General features: G+C 45.6%; 1 protein-coding gene across 5 annotated transcripts in view; it reads left to right on the forward strand.

Moving 5' to 3' along the window:
- cita (citron rho-interacting serine/threonine kinase a) overlaps window positions 1–20,592 on the forward strand; it is a 52,255-nt gene that overhangs the window by 22,522 nt on the left and 9,141 nt on the right. For 2 of the 5 annotated variants that reach the window (XM_055912983.1, XM_055912990.1), the window contains 25 exons: window positions 63–116; window positions 797–937; window positions 1,258–1,383; window positions 1,836–1,931; window positions 2,183–2,299; window positions 3,815–3,924; window positions 6,492–6,666; window positions 8,979–9,176; window positions 9,287–9,340; window positions 9,460–9,657; window positions 10,847–11,040; window positions 11,313–11,448; window positions 11,637–11,741; window positions 12,005–12,145; window positions 12,417–12,524; window positions 12,728–12,926; window positions 13,618–13,782; window positions 13,878–13,901; window positions 17,497–17,634; window positions 17,940–18,120; window positions 18,340–18,431; window positions 18,636–18,740; window positions 19,249–19,418; window positions 19,781–19,825; window positions 20,499–20,579. In XM_055912983.1, coding sequence (XP_055768958.1) covers window positions 63–116; window positions 797–937; window positions 1,258–1,383; window positions 1,836–1,931; window positions 2,183–2,299; window positions 3,815–3,924; window positions 6,492–6,666; window positions 8,979–9,176; window positions 9,287–9,340; window positions 9,460–9,657; window positions 10,847–11,040; window positions 11,313–11,448; window positions 11,637–11,741; window positions 12,005–12,145; window positions 12,417–12,524; window positions 12,728–12,926; window positions 13,618–13,782; window positions 13,878–13,901; window positions 17,497–17,634; window positions 17,940–18,120; window positions 18,340–18,431; window positions 18,636–18,740; window positions 19,249–19,418; window positions 19,781–19,825; window positions 20,499–20,579 — 3,153 coding nt within the window. The remainder of the gene's footprint in view (window positions 1–62; window positions 117–796; window positions 938–1,257; window positions 1,384–1,835; window positions 1,932–2,182; window positions 2,300–3,814; window positions 3,925–6,491; window positions 6,667–8,978; window positions 9,177–9,286; window positions 9,341–9,459; window positions 9,658–10,846; window positions 11,041–11,312; window positions 11,449–11,636; window positions 11,742–12,004; window positions 12,146–12,416; window positions 12,525–12,727; window positions 12,927–13,617; window positions 13,783–13,877; window positions 13,902–17,496; window positions 17,635–17,939; window positions 18,121–18,339; window positions 18,432–18,635; window positions 18,741–19,248; window positions 19,419–19,780; window positions 19,826–20,498; window positions 20,580–20,592) is intronic. The other 3 variants (XM_055913007.1, XM_055912999.1, XM_055913014.1) reach the window with 3 other exon arrangements.

Consider the following 20,592-nt stretch of genomic DNA (forward strand, 5'->3'; position numbering starts at 1 on the left):
ATTAATAGATCAATTTCACACATTGGCATTACAGTCAGCTAATCTTTCATACTGTTTTTCAGACCAATGCTGAACAGCAAGTGAAAATCCTGGAACTCCAAGACAAACTCTCCAAGGTATATTTTCTAAAGTACATAGCGCACACACACACACACACAGGGGTCCTGGATGTCACCGTAGAATAGCTTAGTGAGCCCAAATGAATGGTTAGTCATCAGCTGTCACCACTGTGGTCCAATAGGTACATACAGTTGAAGTCGGAAGTTTACATACACTTAGGTTGGAGTCATTAAAACTTGTTTTTCAACCACTCCACAAACTTCTTGTTAACAAGCAATAGTTTTGGCAAGTCGGTTAGGATATCTACTTTGTAAACTTCTGTCCCACTGGGAATGTGATGAAATAAATAAAAGCTGAAATAAATCATTCTCTCTACTATTATTCTGACATTTCACATTCTTAAAATGAAGTGGTGATCCTAACTGACCTAAGACAGGGAATTTTTACTAGGATTAAATGTCAGGATTTGTGAAAATCTGAGATTAAATGTATTTGGCTAAGGTGTATGTAAACTTCTGACTTCAACTGTAGCTTTGAATAGCTTCTGATGTAATCAGTCATTGACATTCACAGTTCACTGAAGTTGTGGGTACAAACGTTTCTTGGCTAAATGGCAGTGCCATTTATTTATATTGTGTCATGCCCTTGCTGCCTGTGTTCTTGGGAATAAAAAGGTATGAATCCTAATGGGCTTTGTTGTCTCCACACAATGTTGAATTTGACCCTTGACCCTCAGGCGGTGAAAGCCAGTACAGAAGCCACAGAGCTGCTGCAGAACATCCGGCAGGCTAAAGAACGTCTGGAGCAGGAGCTTGAGCGGCTGCGCGGCAAGGCCGACCCCAGCGACACCCTCCGACGACGTCTCAGAGAGACCGAGGTACGGTTGCTCATGTGTTGTGTTTATGTAAAAACATTATTTGTTTTGAATTGTAATGATTTATTGTGTTACATCCATGTACTGTATTTCAGTCACAGGAGGTCGGTGGCACCTTAATTGGGGAGGACGGGCTCGTGTTTATGGCTGGAGCGGAATTAGTGGAATAGTATCAAACACATGGTTTCTATGCGCTTGATGCCATTCCATTCACTGCATTCCAGGCGTTATTATGAGTCGTCCACCCCTCAGCAGCCTCCACTGATTTCAGTGTTGTTGACTGTCATGTGGGTATTATTAAGAACTTGTTGTGTGTCCTGCAGGAGGGCAGGAAGACCCTGGAGAACCAGGTGAAGCGTCTGGAGATGGTGGAGCGACGAGAGAACAAGCTGAAGGATGACATCCAGACTAAATCCCAGCAGATCCAGCAGATGGCTGATAAGATCCTGGTGAGAGCCAAGGGATAAGTCCCCTCTTAATACCCTGACCCCCCCCCTCCACTCTTCAATCCCTCTCTATACTACCTTTATCCTAGAGCATAGATTAAAGCATGTACACACACACACACACACACACACACACACATAGGGAATGTCCTGCTTGCTGCCCCATGGCATGCACACACCCATTTCTATCACTTTGGATGTCCCGCCTGCTGCCACGAAGAAACCACGGCTCACACAGGCGACGTCTTTCCTGGCGCGCACCGGCCCGGGCTGCATGCCAACATGAACGGCCACCGCTACCACCGTGTCATGGATAAACAGCTCTTCCAAGCAAGTGTCTCTGTCATGGACTGAGTGGCAGTGTGGATAGTGTTTTCATCCATATTTTGTTGTATGATTTTGTAGGTCTTTGTTGTTACCTTGCGTGATATATGTGTGTGTGTTTGTTTGTACAGGAGCTGGAGGAGAACTTGAGGGAGACCCAGTCAACAGCCCAGCGGATGGAGGCTCACCTGGTCCAGAAGGAGAGGCTCTATGAGGACAAAATTAAGGTAGAGAGGACTTTAAGTCAGCCTGCAAATCATGGTCTCAAGGATATCTTTCTGTATTGAAAAGTGTGGCCAAGTGAGCGTACTAGTGACTTGGCTTTCTTGGTCCCCCTGAACTAGGTGTACTGTTCGATTGGGCACACCATAGCAAAACAGTTTGCAACAGAAATAAATACATCTGTGTTCTTATTGGACATGGTCAGGTAGTACCTTCGCATTGCACTCAGTTTTATAACATTTTGAACACTGCCCAGGTTCTGGAGGCCCAGATGAAGGTGGACCTGGCAGACAAGGAGAGCCTGGAGTCCAAACGGGCCCAGCACGAGGAAGAGGCCCGGGAGAAGTGTAAACTCCTCAGTGAACAGAAAGCGGTAAGGATTAATATAAATAATACAATGTGTTTGACTTCTTTCTCTCTGCCAGGCTCATCAGCTCTGTTCAAGCAGGGAAACTATGCTAATAGACAAAAAATGAAACAAGGTGCAGCTGGAAAAGTTAACTAGCATACTTGCTTTGTACTTTTTAATTGACTGCGCTCTTTGATTGTAGCCTGTTCTTTACTATATTGCTGCGCAAAGCTGTGTAGATTCTCCATAGAGTACGTGCAGGGCAGTACAGTCCAACACTGTTTGCTTTTGTGAGGGGGGAAATCTCTCTGCGAATATCAATGTGATGACTGCAGCTAATAGAGGAGATGGGAAAATTGTATGACTCACATAGGCTACATGTTATAGAACAGCAGTGAGCCAATTAGACTCCCAATTATGGGGCCGTGTGGGCGAGAGCCTCCGAGACCTCTGCCACAGCTTTTGTTTGTTTGAAGACAGATTCTCTGACATGTTTATGGGCTAAGTTTTTGTTTTGTTTGGCGCTCCACTCAATTTGTCGAAGGGAATGCTGTCAAGGCTGGGATTTAATTCGGAGTATTCCATTACATGGGGTCACTCTGCAAAGTCCAAGCTTAAGTCTGTAATCTAGTTAACGTGATAGACTTGAGTTATCTACCGCTAATAGGTTTTATCATCAGAGCCAGACGACATTTGACATTGACAGAAAGGGTTTTTGGTCTGAATGTAACATTAGCCTATGTATTAGTTTAGCATTTCAGTACAGGGCAATTCCACGGTAACAGAGTGACACTGAGACTCCGACTTTTCACTTTAAAATGTATGTCAAACAAAAACCAATGGTTGCCAAGTTAAACGAACCATACAACTCTATACACAATGACTACCTCATCACACCGTTACCGTCAAATTGCTCTACAGTAGCTACATTCAGGGCCATATATTTAATGATATGGCTTTTATATTAAGTCCCAGTCTGAATATATGGCTCTGGCTACAAATTTCAACCCCCCAAAAAATTGGCAGCTTCAGGTGTCTGTTTTCATGGAAATGATAAACAATCAACATAGCTTTTTGTGTGTGTTGTACAAATGCGGTCAAATATATTGGCACCCTTGCATTTTCCATTAGAGTGCAATGGAGCAGAATGTTCTGTATTTTTCTTTTTAAAACTGGTTGGATGCCTATTTTTACCAATAGGCACCTGCAGCTTACCACAGTTGAGAGAAATTACACAGTAAACAAGAATCATTGCTGTGCAAACATATACTCGTGTAAACACCCACCGTTTTCAATTACAACTTATTTTAGAAGAAAGACTGCAAGGATGCTGATACATTTGACCACATCTGTAAGCTGTAATCGTGCTTATTCATAAATGGATAGAATCACATTGCATCCATGTCTCAATTATTCACACCCTGGCACAATTTTCACATTATGTTCCCTTAAATTGAAATGGAGGGGGGGGAGCCTTAAATGGGTTGTGATTTCATGGATCTAAGTCAGCCTGTTTGTGTTGCACTTCCTTTTTTCCAGACCATCAACGCCATGGACTCCAAGATGAAGAATCTGGAGCAGCGGATCACCGAGCTTTCTGAGGCCAACAAGTTAGCCGCTAACAGTAGCATCTACACTCAGAAAAACATGTGAGTACTAACAGTAGCATCTACACTCAGAAAAACATGTGAGTACTAACAGTAGCATCTACACTCAGAAAAACATGTGAGTACTAACAGTAGCATCTATACCCAGAACAAAAACATGTCGGTACTAACAGTAGCATCTACACTCAGAAAAACATGTGAGTACTAACAGTAGCATCTATACCCAGAGCAAAAACATGTCAGTACTAACAGTAGCATCTACACTCAGAAAAACATGTGAGTACTAACAGTAGCATCTATACCCAGAGCAAAAACATGTCAGTACTAACAGTAGCATCTATACCCAGAACAAAAACATGTCAGTACTAACAGTAGCATCTATACCCAGAGCAAAAACATGTCAGTACTAACAGTAGCATCTACACTCAGAAAAACATGTGAGTACTAACAGTAGCATCTATACCCAGAACAAAAACATGTCAGTACTAACAGTAGCATCTACACTCAGAAAAACATGTGAGTACTAACAGTAGCATCTACACTCAGAAAAACATGTGAGTACTAACAGTAGCATCTACACTCAGAAAAACATGTGAGTACTAACAGTAGCATCTATACCCAGAACAAAAACATGTCAGTACTAACAGTAGCATCTACACTCAGAAAAACATGTGAGTACTAACAGTAGCATCTATACCCAGAACAAAAACATGTCAGTACTAACAGTAGCATCTATACCCAGAGCAAAAACATGTCAGTACTAACAGTAGCATCTATACCCAGAACAAAAACATGTCAGTACTAACAGTAGCATCTACACTCAGAAAAACATGTGAGTACTAACAGTAGCATCTATACCCAGAGCAAAAACATGTCAGTACTAACAGTAGCATCTATACCCAGAACAAAAACATGTCAGTACTAACAGTAGCATCTATACCCAGAACAAAAACATGTCAGTACTAACAGTAGCATCTGTACCCAGAACAAAAACATGTCAGTACTAACAGTAGCATCTACACTCAGAAAAACATGTGAGTACTAACAGTAGCATCTATACCCAGAACAAAAACATGTCAGTACTAACAGTAGCATCTATACCCAGAAAAACATGTCAGTACTAACAGTAGCATCTATACCCAGAGCAAAAAACATGTCAGTACTAACAGTAGAATCTATACCCAGAGCAAAAAAACATGTCAGTACTAACAGTAGAATCTATACCCAGAGCAAAAAACATGTCAGTACTAACAGTAGCATCTACACTCAGAACAAAAACATGTCAGTACTAACAGTAGCATCTATACCCAGAACAAAAAACATGTCAGTGTGGTGGTCTTTAGAATAGCTTTATTTTCCCATGAGGGAACTTCTTATTTGGAGTGGTTCAAAAGACAACAAACATAGCAGGCCACGCAGTACACCTACTAGACACAAATCGTAGTCTCACCAGACAGACATGCCCGCCTGAGGACAAAGTTACACAAATAATAAACAGCTAGGACAGGGCTGATAAGAAGCCCAATATTTCATTATACAAATAAACATATTTATCATACCAATGATCCCAAACTCTTGAGTGATGTTTCACATTTGTACTCAGCGAAGGTTGTACAGCTGAATACATAGATTCAATACAGTGCAGTGGCCATTAATACCCTTAGCTCCCCCCCCCCCCCCCCCCCCCGCCTTCCACAAAGATGTACTTCAGTACTTTTCCATCACCCAGGATCCCTCTGTGCTCCTCCGTGCATATCACAGGCTTATCATTCAGGAGAGGCCTTGGGTTATTGGGAGTACACATTCCTGCAGTCAACTACATAATTACACTTCTCATACACAGAGATTTAACCTAACTCTCATTTCTATCTCTAAGGATATATCAAAATGATATATTCATACTAAGAGAATATAATTATATAAAACAGTAACTTACAATCTATCAGGACAATACAACATTTTAAACCTTCATGTGCAATAGTGTAGGACTTCCCTTGGTTAGCAATCTCAGGTTAGCAAAACCAAAGAGTTGGTGATCTTGTAGCAGTCTGATGGTCAGACTCGCCTCACAGCAACATTTATGGAGATGAGCAGCGGCTATGGACAATCCATGCCCCTCAATCCACTACTGTCTCCTCCCCCGCCGACTTGTTGCCCCAGCTAGCCCCTCTCGACGGAGTAGCTAGCTAGGCTCTCTCTGCTAGTGGCAATTGCATCCTGCATGGATACCTGGGGATCAGACAAAATGCTAAACGGTCCTTTGGTTGGCACCTTTTATGTTGTTCATTAGTTGGTACTACCACTTCTATGCACTGCACATGCATTTTTACATATATTATATGCATAAAGTCAACAAAACAGACAGGAGACGGAACTGACACCAGCCATCGCCATTACAGCGCCAGAAAAACAAATTAAAAAAGACTCCACACCCAACTAAACTCCATCCCCCTCGGTTCTCTTTCAATCATATCATTTCCACCCCATCCCTTCAGAGAACCAAAGTTGCATACATAACCAGACAGGTTTACTGTTGTTACCCAAAGAATGCATTTTTTGGTTGAAACCTCAATGGTCTCCCTCTCTCTGTCTGACTGTGGTTGTGGCAGGAAAGCCCAGGAGGAGATGATCTCGGAGCTGAGGCAGCAGAAGTTCTACCTAGAGTCCCAGGCGGGGAAGCTGGAGGCCCAGAACGCCAAGCTGGAGGAGCACCTTGAGAAGATGAGTCAGCAGGAGCAAAGCAAGAGGAGCCGTCTGCTGGAGCTGGAGACCAGACTCCGAGAGGTCAGAGTTGATCTAAATTGAATAAAATGTATTGATCCCCAGAGGGGAATTTGGATAAATAGGGGAGAAGCAAGGGAAGAGAAGGGCCCCCTGTATTGTACACAGTAAGACTATGGGCTGGCTTCCCAGACACTAATTAAGCTGAGACTATGAAGCATATTTGTGCTTTTGAAATTGCTTTTGTTGTCTAGGGCAAAGCTTAATCAGTGTCTGGGAAACCAGCCCAAAAAGTGTTGACTTTGGCTGGCATTTACACAAGGCTACTTGCATGCAACTTCAGTTTCAAGTAATACAGTGCCTTCGGAAAATATTCAAACCCCCTTTCCACATTTTGTTACGTTACAGCCTCATTCGAAAATTCATTAAGTGGTATTTTTTCCCCTCATCAATCTGCACACACCACCCCATTTATTTATTTATTTATATTATTTTACCCATTTTTCTCCCCAATTTCGTGTATCCAATTGGTAGTTACAGTCCTGTTCCATTGCTGCAACTCCCGAAGGACTCGGGAGAGGCGAAGGTCGAGAGACGTGCGTCCTCCGAAACACAACCCAGTCAAGCTGCACTGCTTCTTGACACAATGCCCGCTTAACCCGGAAGCCAGCCGCACCAATGTGTCGGAGGAAGCACCATAAAATTGGCGACCATGTCAGCGTACATTGCGCCCGGCCTGCCACAGGAGTCGCTAGTGCGCGATGGGACGGGAACATCCCAGCCGCCCCATGGGTCTCCCGGTCACTGCCGGCTGCGACAGAGCCTGGACTCGAACCAGGTTCTCTAGTGTCACAGCTAGCACTGCAATGCAGTGCTTTAGACCACTGCGCATAAAACAGGTTTTTAGACATTTCTGCTAACTTATTAAAAATTAAACGCTGAAAAAGACATTTACATAAGTATTCAGACCCTTTACTCAGTACTTTGTTAAGCACCTTTGGCAGCAATTACAGCCTCGAGCTTTCTTGGGTATGACACTACAAGCTTGGCACATCTGCAGATCCTCTTAAGCTCTGTCTCTCCAGAGATGTTAAATCGGGTTCAAGCCCGGGCTCTGGCTGAGCCACTCAAGGACATTCAAAGATTTGTCCTGTTGGAAGGTGAACCTTTGCCCCAGTCTGAGGTCTGGAGTGCTCTGGAGCAGGTTTTCATCAAGGTTTTCTGACTAGTCTCCCAGTCCCTGCCGCTGAAAAACATCCCCACAGCATGATGCTGCCACCACCATGCTTGGGATGGTGCCAGATTCCCTCTAGACGTGACACTTGGCATTCAGGCCAAACAGTTCAATCTTGGTTTCATCAGACCAGAGAATCTTGTTTCTCATGGTCTGAGAGTCCTTTAGGTGCCTTTTTGCAAACTCCAAGCGGGCTGGCATGTGTCTTTTACTGAGGAGTGGCTTCCTTCTGGCCACTCTACCATAAAGGCCTGATTGGTGGAGTGCTGCAGAGATGGTTGTCCTTCTGGAAGGTTCTCCCATCTCCACAGAAGCACTCTTGAGCTCTGTCAGAGTGACCATCAGGTTCTTGGTCAACTCTGACCAAGGGTCAACTCTGACCCTGACCAAGGCCCTTCTCCCCCGATTGCTCAGTTTGGCCGGGCGGCCAGCTCTAGGAAGAGTCTTTGTGGTTCCAAACTTCTTCCATTTAAGAATGATGGAGGCCACTGTGTTCTTGGGGACCTTCAATGCTGCAGGAAGTTTTTGGTATCCTTCCCGAGATCTGTGCCTCGACACAATCCTGTCTCGGAGCTCCACGGACAATTCCTTCAACCTCATGGCTTGGTTTTTGCTCTGACATGCACTGTCAACTGTGGGACCTTTTTTAAATAGACAGGTGTGTGTCTTTCCAAATCATGTCCAATCAATTGAATTTACCAAAGGTGGACTCCAATCAAGTTGTAGAAACATCTCAATGATGATCAATGGAAACAGGTTGCGCACCTGAGCTCAATTTCGAGTCTCATAGCAAAAGGGCTGAATACCTATGTAAATAAGGTATTTCTGTTTTTTATTTTTTATAAATCAGCAAAAATGGCTAAACCTGTTTTTGCTTTGTCATTATGGGGTATTGTGTGTAGATTGCTGAGGATTTTAATATTTTTTTTTATCCCTTTTAGAATAAGGCTGTAACTTAACAAAATGTGGAAAAAGTCAATGAGTCTGAATACTTTCTGAAGGTACAGTATTTCACCTCAAGCAACTTTACTCTTCTAAAGAAACAATTCATGAAACAAGGTGCAGTAAATTTACCCACACCCTTGTATTATCCGATCAAATCCAAAGCAATGCCATGACCCTTCAACCTTTGGTGTTCTAGATGGGCCTGGAGCACGAAGAGCAGAAGCTGGAGATCAAGCGCCAGGTGACGGAGTTGACGTTGTCGCTGCAGGAGCGGGAGTCCCAGATTAGCGGGCTGCAGGCGGCACGCCACGCCCTGGAGAACCAGCTGCAGCAGGCCAAGACAGAGCTGGAGGACACCACCGCCGAGGCCGAGGAGGAGATCACTGCCCTCAGGGTGAGAGGAAAGGACGTTGGCAGTTCAACGAGACACACACACACACACACACACACACCCTGTCATGTAAATCACACCAGAGATCAAGACTTTTGTTTTATTTTTTTCAGGCCCACAGAGATGAAATCCAACGCAAGTTTGACGCCCTGAGAGACAGTTGCTCAGTAAGTAAAATTTGTCGGAATTACAATTTCAGTAAATGTCAGTATAGATTAGAATGTACGTTCTCGCAATGATTGAATTCCGTTCAGTCGTTGCTTTTGTTCCTCACCCCCACCACCAGGTGATCACAGATCTGGAGGAGCAGCTGACCCAGCTGAGCCAGGAGAACGCCGAGCTGAACAGACAGAACTTCTACCTGTCCAAGCAGCTGGACGAGGTCACGGACGAGACGGACGACCGCCTGCAGCTGGGACAGGACGTGGACCGCCTCCGCCGCGAGGTGGCCGACCGTGAGATGCACCTCAACAACCAGAAACAGGTGACGGACGTCTGCTCATCATTTGTTTCCTGTACCTTCCAGAATGTTTGTTAAATGTTTGTGATACGCTCCATGACTGCTTGGTCACTTAGAAATGTCCTTGTTTTTGAAAGAAAGGCAAATTTTTTGTCCATTAACATAACATCAAATTGATCAGAAATACAGTGTAGAGATTGTTAATGTTGTAAATGACTATTGTAGCTGGAAACGGCTGATTTATAATGGAATATTTACATAGGTGTACAGAGGCCCATTATCAGCACCCATCACTACTGTGTGCCAATGGCACGTTGTGTTAGCTAATCCAAGTTTATGTGAAGAGGTGACTCCGGGATGCTGGCCTTCTAGGCAGGGTTGCAAAGAAAAAGCCATATCTCAGACTGGCCAATAAAAAAAAAAGATTAAGATGGGCAAAAGAACACGGACACTGGACAGAGGAACTGCCTAGAAGGCCAGCATCGCGGAGTCACCTCTTCACTGTTGACGTTGAGACTGGTGTTTTGCGGGTACTATTTAATGAAGCTGCCAGTTGAGGACTTGTGAGGCATCTGTTTCTCAAACTAGACACTCTAATGTACTTGTCCTCTTGCTCAGTTGTGCACCGGAGCCTCCCACTCCTCTTTCTATTCTGGTTAGAGCCAGTTTGTGCCTTTCTGTGAAGGGAGTTGTACACAGCGTTGTACGAGATCTTCAGTTTCTTGGCAATTTCTCACATGGAATAGCCTTCATTTCTCAGAACAACAATAGACTGACGAGTTTCAGAAGAAAGTTCTTTGTTTCTGGCCATCAATTGGATTTAAAATGATAAACTTGGATTAGCTAACACAACATGCCGTTGGCACACAGGAGTGATTGTTGCTGATAATGGGCCTCTGCGCCTATGTAGATATTCCATTAAAAATCAGCCGTTTCCAGCTTCAATAGTCATTTACAACATTAACAATGTCTACACTGTATTTCTGATCAATTTGATGTTATTTTAATGGACAGAAAATTAGCTTTTCTTCAAAAACAAGCACATTTCTAAGTGACCCCAAACATTTGAACGGTAGTGTATATACACAGACTCAGCATAGGAAGTGACTAGTGTATCAGCTCGTTATTGCAAACGAGAATGAGTTCTCTACTTCTCAGTGACTTACCTGGTTACATAAAGGCAAAATCAAACAAGTGACTGGTGTGCCTGTAGAACATTGAGACTCTGAAGACGACGTGCAGCATGCTGGAGGAGCAGGTTGTGGAGCTGGAGAGTCTGAATGATGAGCTGCTGGAGAAGGAGAGACAGTGGGAGGCCTGGAGGGGAGCCCTGGAGGATGAGAAGAACCAGGCCGAGAGGAGGACCCGAGACATGCAGCGCCTGATGGACAACGAGAAGCAGAATAGGTAGACACACCCACACGCACGCCAGATTATCATACACACGTCAAGCAAGCGTCATACATGCGTGCGCACAGGCCTCATATATGCACACACGTGTCTTACACGCTTCATACATAAACGCACACACAATACAGTACATACAAAGGTGCTCATGTCACATTTACATATGCAAATGCCTGCACACACAAAACCTGCATCACACACACTACAAACCTACTGCTACCCACACACAGCTGTGCGCACACAGGGAGTGTTAAGTTTCCATGTGTGTGTAGGTTGCGTGCAGACCAGCGCAGTACCGAGTCCCGCCAGGCAGTGGAGCTAGCGGTCAGGGAGCACACGGCGGAGATCGTGGCTCTGCAGCAAGCCCTGAAAGAACAGAGACTGAAGGCCGAGAGTCTCTCTGATACGGTGAGTCTCGTCTATAGCGTGACACTAGCGACAGCAGGTCCATGGGTTTGATTCTCGCTGGGGTCACATATGTAGAAAAACAATATGTACTCACTGTACCGAATCACTTTGGATAAAAGTGTCTGCCAAATGGCATATATTATATTTTCCTACACAACCTTTGAACTTGTGGTTGTGTGTGCTGTCAGCTGAATGACCTGGAGAAGAAGCACGCCATGCTGGAGATGAATGCCCGCACCCTGCAGCAAAAACTGGAGACGGAGAGGGAGCTGAAGCAGAGGCTGATGGACGAGGTAGAGAGCACTCCCCAAACATTCACACAAACATCAATAGATACACAATATTGGATTTCATTTACCCAAAGTAAGTAAGCCTTGTCCGAGCCAGGACGGCCCATAGGGCAGGAGCCTGTCTCCTGTTTGTAGTGTGAGGCAGCTTAATGTACAGTTACACCCCTGGTCAGGACGCTAGTCTAATTTACACAAAAAGTTACAGAAAATAGCTTTTAGATTGTCTTGGAATGATGTGTGTTTGTGTGGTGACCTCCCCACCACAGCAAGGCAAGCTACAGCAGCAGATGGACCTACAGAAGAGCCACATCTTTCGTCTGACACAAGGCCTGCAGGAGGCTCTGGACCAGACTGACCTGCTGAAGACTGAGAGGACCGACCTGGAGTACCAGCTGGAGAACATCCAGGTAACATTACACTCAGTCCCACTCAGACTGTTTTGAACACTGCTGAGCCCAGCTGTTGTCAGCTGGCCTGGGTCGTATTCATTCGGCACCAAACAGACTGAAAAAGGAAGGTACTATGTGGTCTTGTCCAATAAGAAACGCTTATTTCCGTTTTTTGAAACGTCCGCCGTAGTTGCTGGAATGGCTCAGCTCTTACAGCTAATTCCATGTGAGAGGTTAGCTGGTAGCCTGATGCATTTATATTGACATTTGATTCTTTCTCCTGCCACAGGCTGTTTATTCTCATGAGAAAGTCAAGATGGAGGGCACCATTTCTCAGCAGACCAAGCTGATTGACTTCCTCCAGGCCAAAATGGATCAGCCCACCAAGAAAAAGAAGGTGAGATAACTCCGCGATGACGGCGAATGGCGCAGTCTGCGTAGGGAGCAGATGGTTGTTGTTCTTCGACGGGGACACACAGGCTCAAACACACACACAATACATCTTAATGTTACTGCGCGTGAAATGAATGCCACACAGGTCCGTGGCTCCTTCTGAAACTCCAGGTCCCTCGAACTCGAGCTCCCTCTCTCTCCTGCCAGGGTATCTTCGGGCGGCGGCGTGATGAGCTGGCGCCCAATGGGAACGGGGCTGGGGGTTCCGGGGCACAGGCCCAGCCAGCACTGCCCATGCAGTACAGTGACATGAAGGTGGCCCTGGAGAAGGAAAGGACACGCTGCTCAGACCTGGAGGACGCCCTGCAGAAGATGAGGATAGAGCTGAGATCACTAAGAGAAGAAGGTGGGTGGTGTCGCCAACAATCTTATTACAGGACATATGCCCATATTCATAAAGCCTCTGAAAGCAGGAGTGCTTATCTGGGATCAGGTCCTCCCTGTTCATGCAATAAGGGATGGGGAGGTGTGGTATATGGTTAATATACCACGGCTAAGGGCTGTTCTTATGTGCGACGCAACGCGCAGTGCCTGGATATAGCCCTTAGCCGTGGTATGTTGGCCGTACACCACAAACACCTGAGGTTCCTTATTCCTATTATAAACTGGTTACCGATGTAGTTAGAGCAGTAAAAATAAATGTTTTGTCATACCCGTGGTATACAGTCTGATATGCCACGGCTGTCAGCCAATCAGCATTCAGGGCTCGAACCACCCAGTTTATAATATGAATTATTATCGAAAAGGCCAAACTGATCCTAGGTCAGCACTCCTGTGAGTTGTTTGTGAATCCATGCCCTGATGATTGTCATAGTGTCTGGCTCAAATCCTTCTCGCTGACATATTAGGGAGAGCAGTCCAGTGGAATGCTGACTTTATTCACCCTGTCTTCTTCAGGGAAGGGAGGACACATTTTTAGAAGTATTTCAACAGGGTGATTGTATATTAATGATGGAGACAATGTACAGGAAGCAATGTTTCTGGTGTGTCGAAGTGTGCCAGGTGTAGCCTAAAGCTTAACGTTTCCTCCCTCCCAGCGGCCCATTTTAAAGCCTCAGAGCACGCCCCGGCCACGCCAGCCTCCGCCCGCCAGCAGATCCTCATGTCGGCCATCGTCAAGTCCCCCGAGCGCCAGCCCAACCCCAGCAGCCTCCTGGCACCCTCTAGCTCTGCGCGGTGCAAGGAGAGCTCCACGCCCGAAGGTAAGTCCCACAGCCCCTGCTCTCAGCCTGTGTGTCTCTTCTCTCTCGCCACTTTTAGAACTCTTCATTTTCTTTCTCTCTCATTCTGCTCACAGAGAAGCGAAGGGTAACTTTTGAAAGTAAGTGTATTCCCAGTTTGAAACTGTTGTGAAGAGGTAAGCATCTTCCATCTCATTGTGCTTGTTGTAATCATCAAGTAAAATGTTAGTTGTCACATGCGCCAAATACAAGTATTTAAACTGAAATACTTCCTTACGAGCCCTTTCCCAGCAATGCAGTTAAAAAGCAAGAACATTTACAAATAGATAACAATAAAATAGTAACACAATAAAAATAACATTAACGAGGCTATATATAGCCTATACACAAGGCGTACCAGTACCGAGTGTACTGGTGTACGAGGTAGCTGTGGTTATTGATTGAGGTAACTATGTACAGTTGAAGTCAGAAGTTTACATACACTTAGGTTGGAGTCATTAAAACTTGTTTCTCTACACATTTCTTGTTAACAAACTACAGTTTTGGCAAGTCGGTTAGGACATCAACTTTGTGCATGACACAAGTAATTTTTCCAACAATTGTTTACAGACAGATTATTTCACTTTAAATTCACTGTATCACAATTCCAGTGGGTCAGAAGTTTACATACACTAAGTTGACTGTGCCTTTAAACAGCTTGGAAATTCCAGAAAATGATGTCATGGCTTTAGAAGCTTCTGATAGGCTAATTGACATAATTTGAGTCAATTGGAGGTGTACCCGTGGATGTATTTCAAGGCCTACCTTCAAACTCAGTGCCTCTTTGCCTGACATGGGAAAATCAAAAGGAATCAGCCAAGACCTCCGAAAACAAATTGTAGACCTCCACAAGTCTGGTTCATCCTTGGGAGCAATTTCCAAATGCCTGAAGGTACCACGTTCATCTGTACAAACAATAGTACACAAGTATAAACACCATGGTACCACGCAGCCGTCATACCGCTCAGGAAGGAGACGCGTTCTGTCTCCTAGAGATGAATGTACTTTGGTGCAAAAAGTGCAACTCAATCCCAGAACAACAGCAAAGGACCTTGTAAAGATGCTGGAGGAAACAGGTACAAAAGTATCTATATCCACAGTAAAACGAGTCCTATATTGACATAACCTGAAAGGCCGCTCAGCAAGGAAGCAGCCACTCCTCTAAAACCGCCATAGAAAAGCCAGACTACGGTTTGCAACTGCACATGGGGACAAAAATCGTAATTTTTGGAGAAATGTCCTCTGGTCTGATGAAACAAAAATACAACTGTTTGACCATAATGACCATCGTTATGTTTGGAGGAAAAGGGGGGAGGCTTGCAAGCTGAAGAACCGTGAAGCACGGGGGTGACAGCATCATGTTGTGGGGGTGCTTTGCTGCAGTAGTGGCTGGTGCACTTCACAAAATTGATGGCATCATGAGGAGGAAAATTATGTGGATATATTGAAGCAACATCTCAAGACATGAAATGTGTGGGCAGAACTGAAAAAGCATGTGCGAGCAAGGAGGCCTACAAACCTGACTCAGTTACACCAGCTCTGTAAGGAGGAATGGGCCAAAATTCACCCAACTTATTCTGAGAAGCTTGTGGAAGGCTATCCGACACATTTGTGTTAAACATGTTAAATAATTTAAACGCAATAGACTCAATTAGTATTTGGTAGCATGTAAACTTCTGACCCACTGGGAATGTGATGAAGGAAATAAAAGCTGAAATAAATCATTCTCTACGATTATTCTGACATTTCACATTCTTAACATGAAGTGGTGATCCTAACTGACCTAAGACAATTTTTACTAGGATTAAATGTCATGAATTGTGAAAAACTGAGTTTAAATGTATTTGGCTAAGGTGTATGTAAACTTCCGACTTCAAATGTTCGTGTTGGTTTGGTGATTGATTGATTGAAGAACTATGTACATGTAGAAAGGGGGTAAAAAGCAGAACGTCTGGGTAGCTGTCTAATTAACTGTTCAACAGGCTTTAGGTTAGAAGCGGTTCAGGAGCCTTTTTGCTCCCAGACTTGGTGCTCCGGTACCGCTTGCTGTGAGATAGCAGAGAGAACAGACTTCAACTTGGGTGGCAGCAGTCTTTGACAATTTTTAGGCCCTTCCTCTGACACCGCATGGTATAGAGGTCATGGATGCCAGGAAGCTCAGCCCAGGTAGCTCAGCCCGCTACCTTCTGTAGCGCCTTGCGGTCGGATGCCGAGCAGCAGCCAGTCAAGATGCTCTCAGTGGTGCAGCTGTAGAACTTTTTGAGGATCTAAGGGCCCATCTTTTCAGCCTCTTGAGGTGGAAGAGGCTTTGTCGTGCCCTCTTCACGACTGTGTTGGTGTGTTTGTACCATGAGTCCTTAGTGATGTGGACTCCGAGGAACTTGAAGCTGTCTCCACTCCAGCCCCGTCGATGGGAATGGGGGCGTGTTCGCTCTCCGTTTCCGCTAGTCCACTATCTGCTTTTTTTGTCTTGCAGATGTTGAGGGCAAGGTTTTTGTCCTGGCACCACATTGCTAGGTCTCTAACCTCCTCCCTGTAGGCTGTCTCATCGTCGGTGATCAGGCCTGCCACCGTTGTGTCGTTGTTAGGTACCAGTGTGCGGCAATGTAGTTGTGGGTGAACGTGAAGTACAGGAGAGGGCTAAGCACACACCCCTGGGGGCCCCCGTGTTGAGGGTCAGTGTGGTGGATGTGTTGTTGCTTACCCTCACCACCTGGGGGCAGCCCTTCAAAGTCCAGTATCCAATTGCAGAGGGAGGTGTTTAATCCCAGGGTCCTTAGTTTAGTGATGAGCTTGGAGTGTTGAACGCTGAGCTGTAGTCAACGAACCACATTCTCACGTACAGTACGTGTTCCTTTTGTCCAGGTGGGAAAGTGCATTAGAGATTGCGTCATCTGTGGATCTATGGCGTCTTGGTAATCCGTCTTGCCCTGCGGCCTTGTGAACGTCGATCTGTTTAAAGGTCTTACTCACATTGGCTACGGAGAGCGGGATCAACCCCCTCCCTTCAACTGGTTCATGGGGCACATTTACAACACTAGTCTGCATCTGAGATGCATGTGATGCTGGGAGGGTTATTGACTGAAGGAACAAGTGTCTCTAAAGTATTAGTATTTAGTAGGCAACAGTATGGAGGCAAAAATAGAGAGTGCTTGAGAAGGCTCTCAGGAAAGGCTCCATGCCAGTTGGTAAACAATGTGGGGTTGGTTCTTGGCAAATGTAACCGCCATTAAGTTATATTGAAATCTGTGCCGAACGCCCTCAAAAAGCAAAGACGGGGTTGCGGTTCAGGACTTCTGGTTTACAGTTGTTAAGACCCACCCCCTCCTGGACTAGACCCCCAGCAGCACTTTTGACTGGAAAATAAAGTGTGTCCTTTGACCAGCCTTTCTTTCTGCAAAGTGAAGTAGATCTGAAACCATCTCTTTTACAAATACTATAGTTAAAAGTACATAAACCCATTGTCATTTGCATGAATCGACTCATAACCATGGTTATGTCGCTAGAACCGAAAAATATGCACGTGCAGGAAATTAATTCCTATGCCTCATATAGTACTCTCTTTGTCTTGCTGTCAAAACATTTTTGCTTTCTCTTGTCAGGAGCTTTTAAGTGACACAAACAATACGCAAACTATGTGCATGCTGCAAAACTCAGTCATTCTAGTTTTCACTCATTGTCACTCTGTTGTTGTAGAGTACGGGCGTCGCGTGAAGGAGAGGATGCACCACAACATCCCCCATCGCTTCACCGTGGGACTCAACATGAGGGCCACCAAGTGTTCTGTTTGCCTGGACACCGTGCACTTTGGACGCCAGGCCGCCACCTGCCTAGGTTAGTAGTCCTAATGGGCTTTACTGCCTTTCTTTCTCTGCCACCATAGCACTGCTGTTGCGCTCATGAGCAATGTCCCAGACCACTGCATTATGTTCATTAACCGTGTTTCAACTATTTCTTTCAACCAAACTTCCCTTTCTTGTGGTCATTATGTTGAATACATTTTTTTATTATTCCCGACACTCGTGTACAGGTATGAAGATGCAATGCAATAGAGTACTTGTTTTCAGCCAACATAACTGAAGAAAATCACTCCTCCACAATACATGTATTTCCTTCTCTCTCTCCCTGGTCTTCTGTAGAGTGCAACACCCTCTGCCACCCCAAGTGCTCGCCCTGCCTCCCTGCCACGTGCGGCCTGCCGGCGGAGTACGCCACCCACTTCTCAGAGGCGTTGTGTCGGGAGAAGGCCAGCTCCCCTGCCCTGCAGCTCAAAGAGGCCACTGGCCACGTTCGCCTGGAGGGATGGATGAAACAACCCAGGTCTGTGTTCTCACAGTAGCGTCTTTATTATGGACATTCTACTGTTTTTTACCTACCTTACCTTGCTTTATGTAGAACACTTTGAGAATTTGTTGGAAAGTGGTTTGAAAATGAAACGTCTTCCTCCTCCTTTTCATCTGTCTTGGGCACGAGCACTGGGTAGACCCCTTGACAGGGGAAATGTAACACCTCTGAATTGTAAGGTGTGTGTCTCTGCAGGAACTCCAAGCGTGGCCAGCAGGGCTGGGAGAGGAAGTACGTGGTGCTGGACGGGACCAAGGTGTCCATCTTCGACGCTGAACCCAGAGAAGGTACTGCTCCTTGACTTAACTCGCCTTTTTCTTTCACCAGACTGTTTTGGCAGTGTTTTCATGACCCGTGGCCTCCTGGATCATATTCAATAGGCAACAGTCTGAAACAGAGAGGGTTCTACCTGGACTTGTAGCTGGCCTGGTAGCGTTGCATAACGTTTTGCTACAGTGGCCCTAGTAAATGTACTTCTGGTGTGTTTCCAGACTCTCTGAAGCCAGAGGAGGAGTTTGAGCTGTGTCTTCCTGATGGAGAGGTGACCATCCACGGAGCAGTGGGCGCCTCGGAGCTCATCAACACGGCCAAGTCGGGTACAATGCACTTATAGATACTGTACACATGTAGATTAGAGTCCACCGGTGTTTGTCTTGGACAGACAAAAGTGCTGGTACTCGTTTTGTGCCGGTACTGTTTATATTTAGGTGCAGGAGCGCCACAATACTTGTGAGCTAATATTCTATAAGAGGAACAGGAGCTCAAGCAGTAGAACATTTTGAGGTGCCGGTACTCAGCTCCGGTGAGCTCCTGCCCAAGTCGAGCACTGGGATCCACCTGCCTAATGCACTTGGAGATCAGAGTAGAACTTCTGTTTCCCAGAAAACACCATCTGGAACACACTAAGTTAATGAACACCTGACCTCTCCCTACATCCTAACTTGTGCAAAACTACCTAAACTGATCCTATTTGATGACTCTTTGCAGGAGTAATTGCACAGTCGTCAAGTAGCTAAACTGCTGAGCCTGCCGCTGTTTTGTATTTGAATGTGATCTGTAGTCTCTGTCCCTTCACTCTCTTATCTTGCTTCTGTCTGTGTGCAGACACCCCGTACATCCTGAAGCTGGAGTCTCACCCACACACCACCTGTTGGCCCGGCCAGTCCCTGTACTTCATGGCTCCCAGCTTCCCAGACAAGCAGCGCTGGGTGGCTGTCCTGGAGTCAGTCGTAGCCGGCAGCAGGGGCTCCAAGGACAAGTTGGAGGCTGACGCGGTGAGTGGACGTGCTTGTGTGCATATCTCGAAAGCCGTCTTCAATCTCTAGTCGGGTTGATATTTGAAGTGTTGTTACTTTCGAGGTCTCTGCCGGAGTTCTCCTACTAGTTTACAGATGGAACCCACACTCAAACATGAGAGAGCAAGACTTTCTTGGTGTTTGCCGAGAGAATAGGGTGTTCTCCCACTCAATAGTATCTCTTTCTCTCCCCTTCCCACCCCTTTCCCTCTCTCTTTGTCTGCATGTTGTTCCTCTACCGTCTGTGTTTGTGGATGTTGTCAATGATTTTATGCGTGAATACATATTTTACACATGCTGTATGTGTAAAATACACTGGGGTGTTGTTGACCACACTGTAGACAGCTGTTCCTAAAAGACAGAAGAACCTCTCCCCACTGGTCCAGGTAAAGAGCTGCACGAGCCTCTGCCTTATGCTTGGGCCCAAGCGTATGCTTTGATTGACAGAGCATGCAGTAAACACACTTACTGTATACATACCCATGCACACACACTACACATTCAACATGTCAGTCACACGTACAGTGCAAGCACACGCTCTCTCGACCCTGAAGAGCAGCCACATACCCACACAATGCAGCACCCATGCAGTGCATGTATGTGAGACGACACTGCTGTGCAGCTTTGTCCGCCGGCGTCATGCATGCACGTCCAGAGTCATATACGCCACATCCGCCCATGCAGCCCTGCGATACAATTGATAGATTGATTGGTCGATCAATTGGTTTGTCTGGTGTACCATTTTGATATCTTCCTGTTTTTCTTTTCTTGCGTGAAATGTTGTATGGAAATTGGAACGTGCTACATAAGTAAAATCGTTATAGTTATTGCAAACCCACCCCCAATTGCCCATATCCATCCCCATGTTGTCACCTGCTTCACCCCTGCAAACCACTTGCCTCTGTCACATCCACTGTATACTGTAGGCTTTATGACCCTCACAACTTCCTGCATTGACATTAGTAGATACTGGGGGCTTTGTCTTGGTAAAATGCAAGGTTAGGTTTACACGTCACGATTCCTGACCTGGCCTGTGTTCCTCTCCCTCTCCGATGACAGAAACTGTTGGGTAACTCTCTGCTGAAGCTGGAAGGAGACGATCGACTGGACATTAACTGTACCCTGCCCCTCACCGACCAGGTACGTGTGCGAG

This window comes from Salvelinus fontinalis, chromosome 3, assembly GCF_029448725.1.
Source record: "Salvelinus fontinalis isolate EN_2023a chromosome 3, ASM2944872v1, whole genome shotgun sequence".
NCBI lineage: Eukaryota > Metazoa > Chordata > Actinopteri > Salmoniformes > Salmonidae > Salvelinus > Salvelinus fontinalis.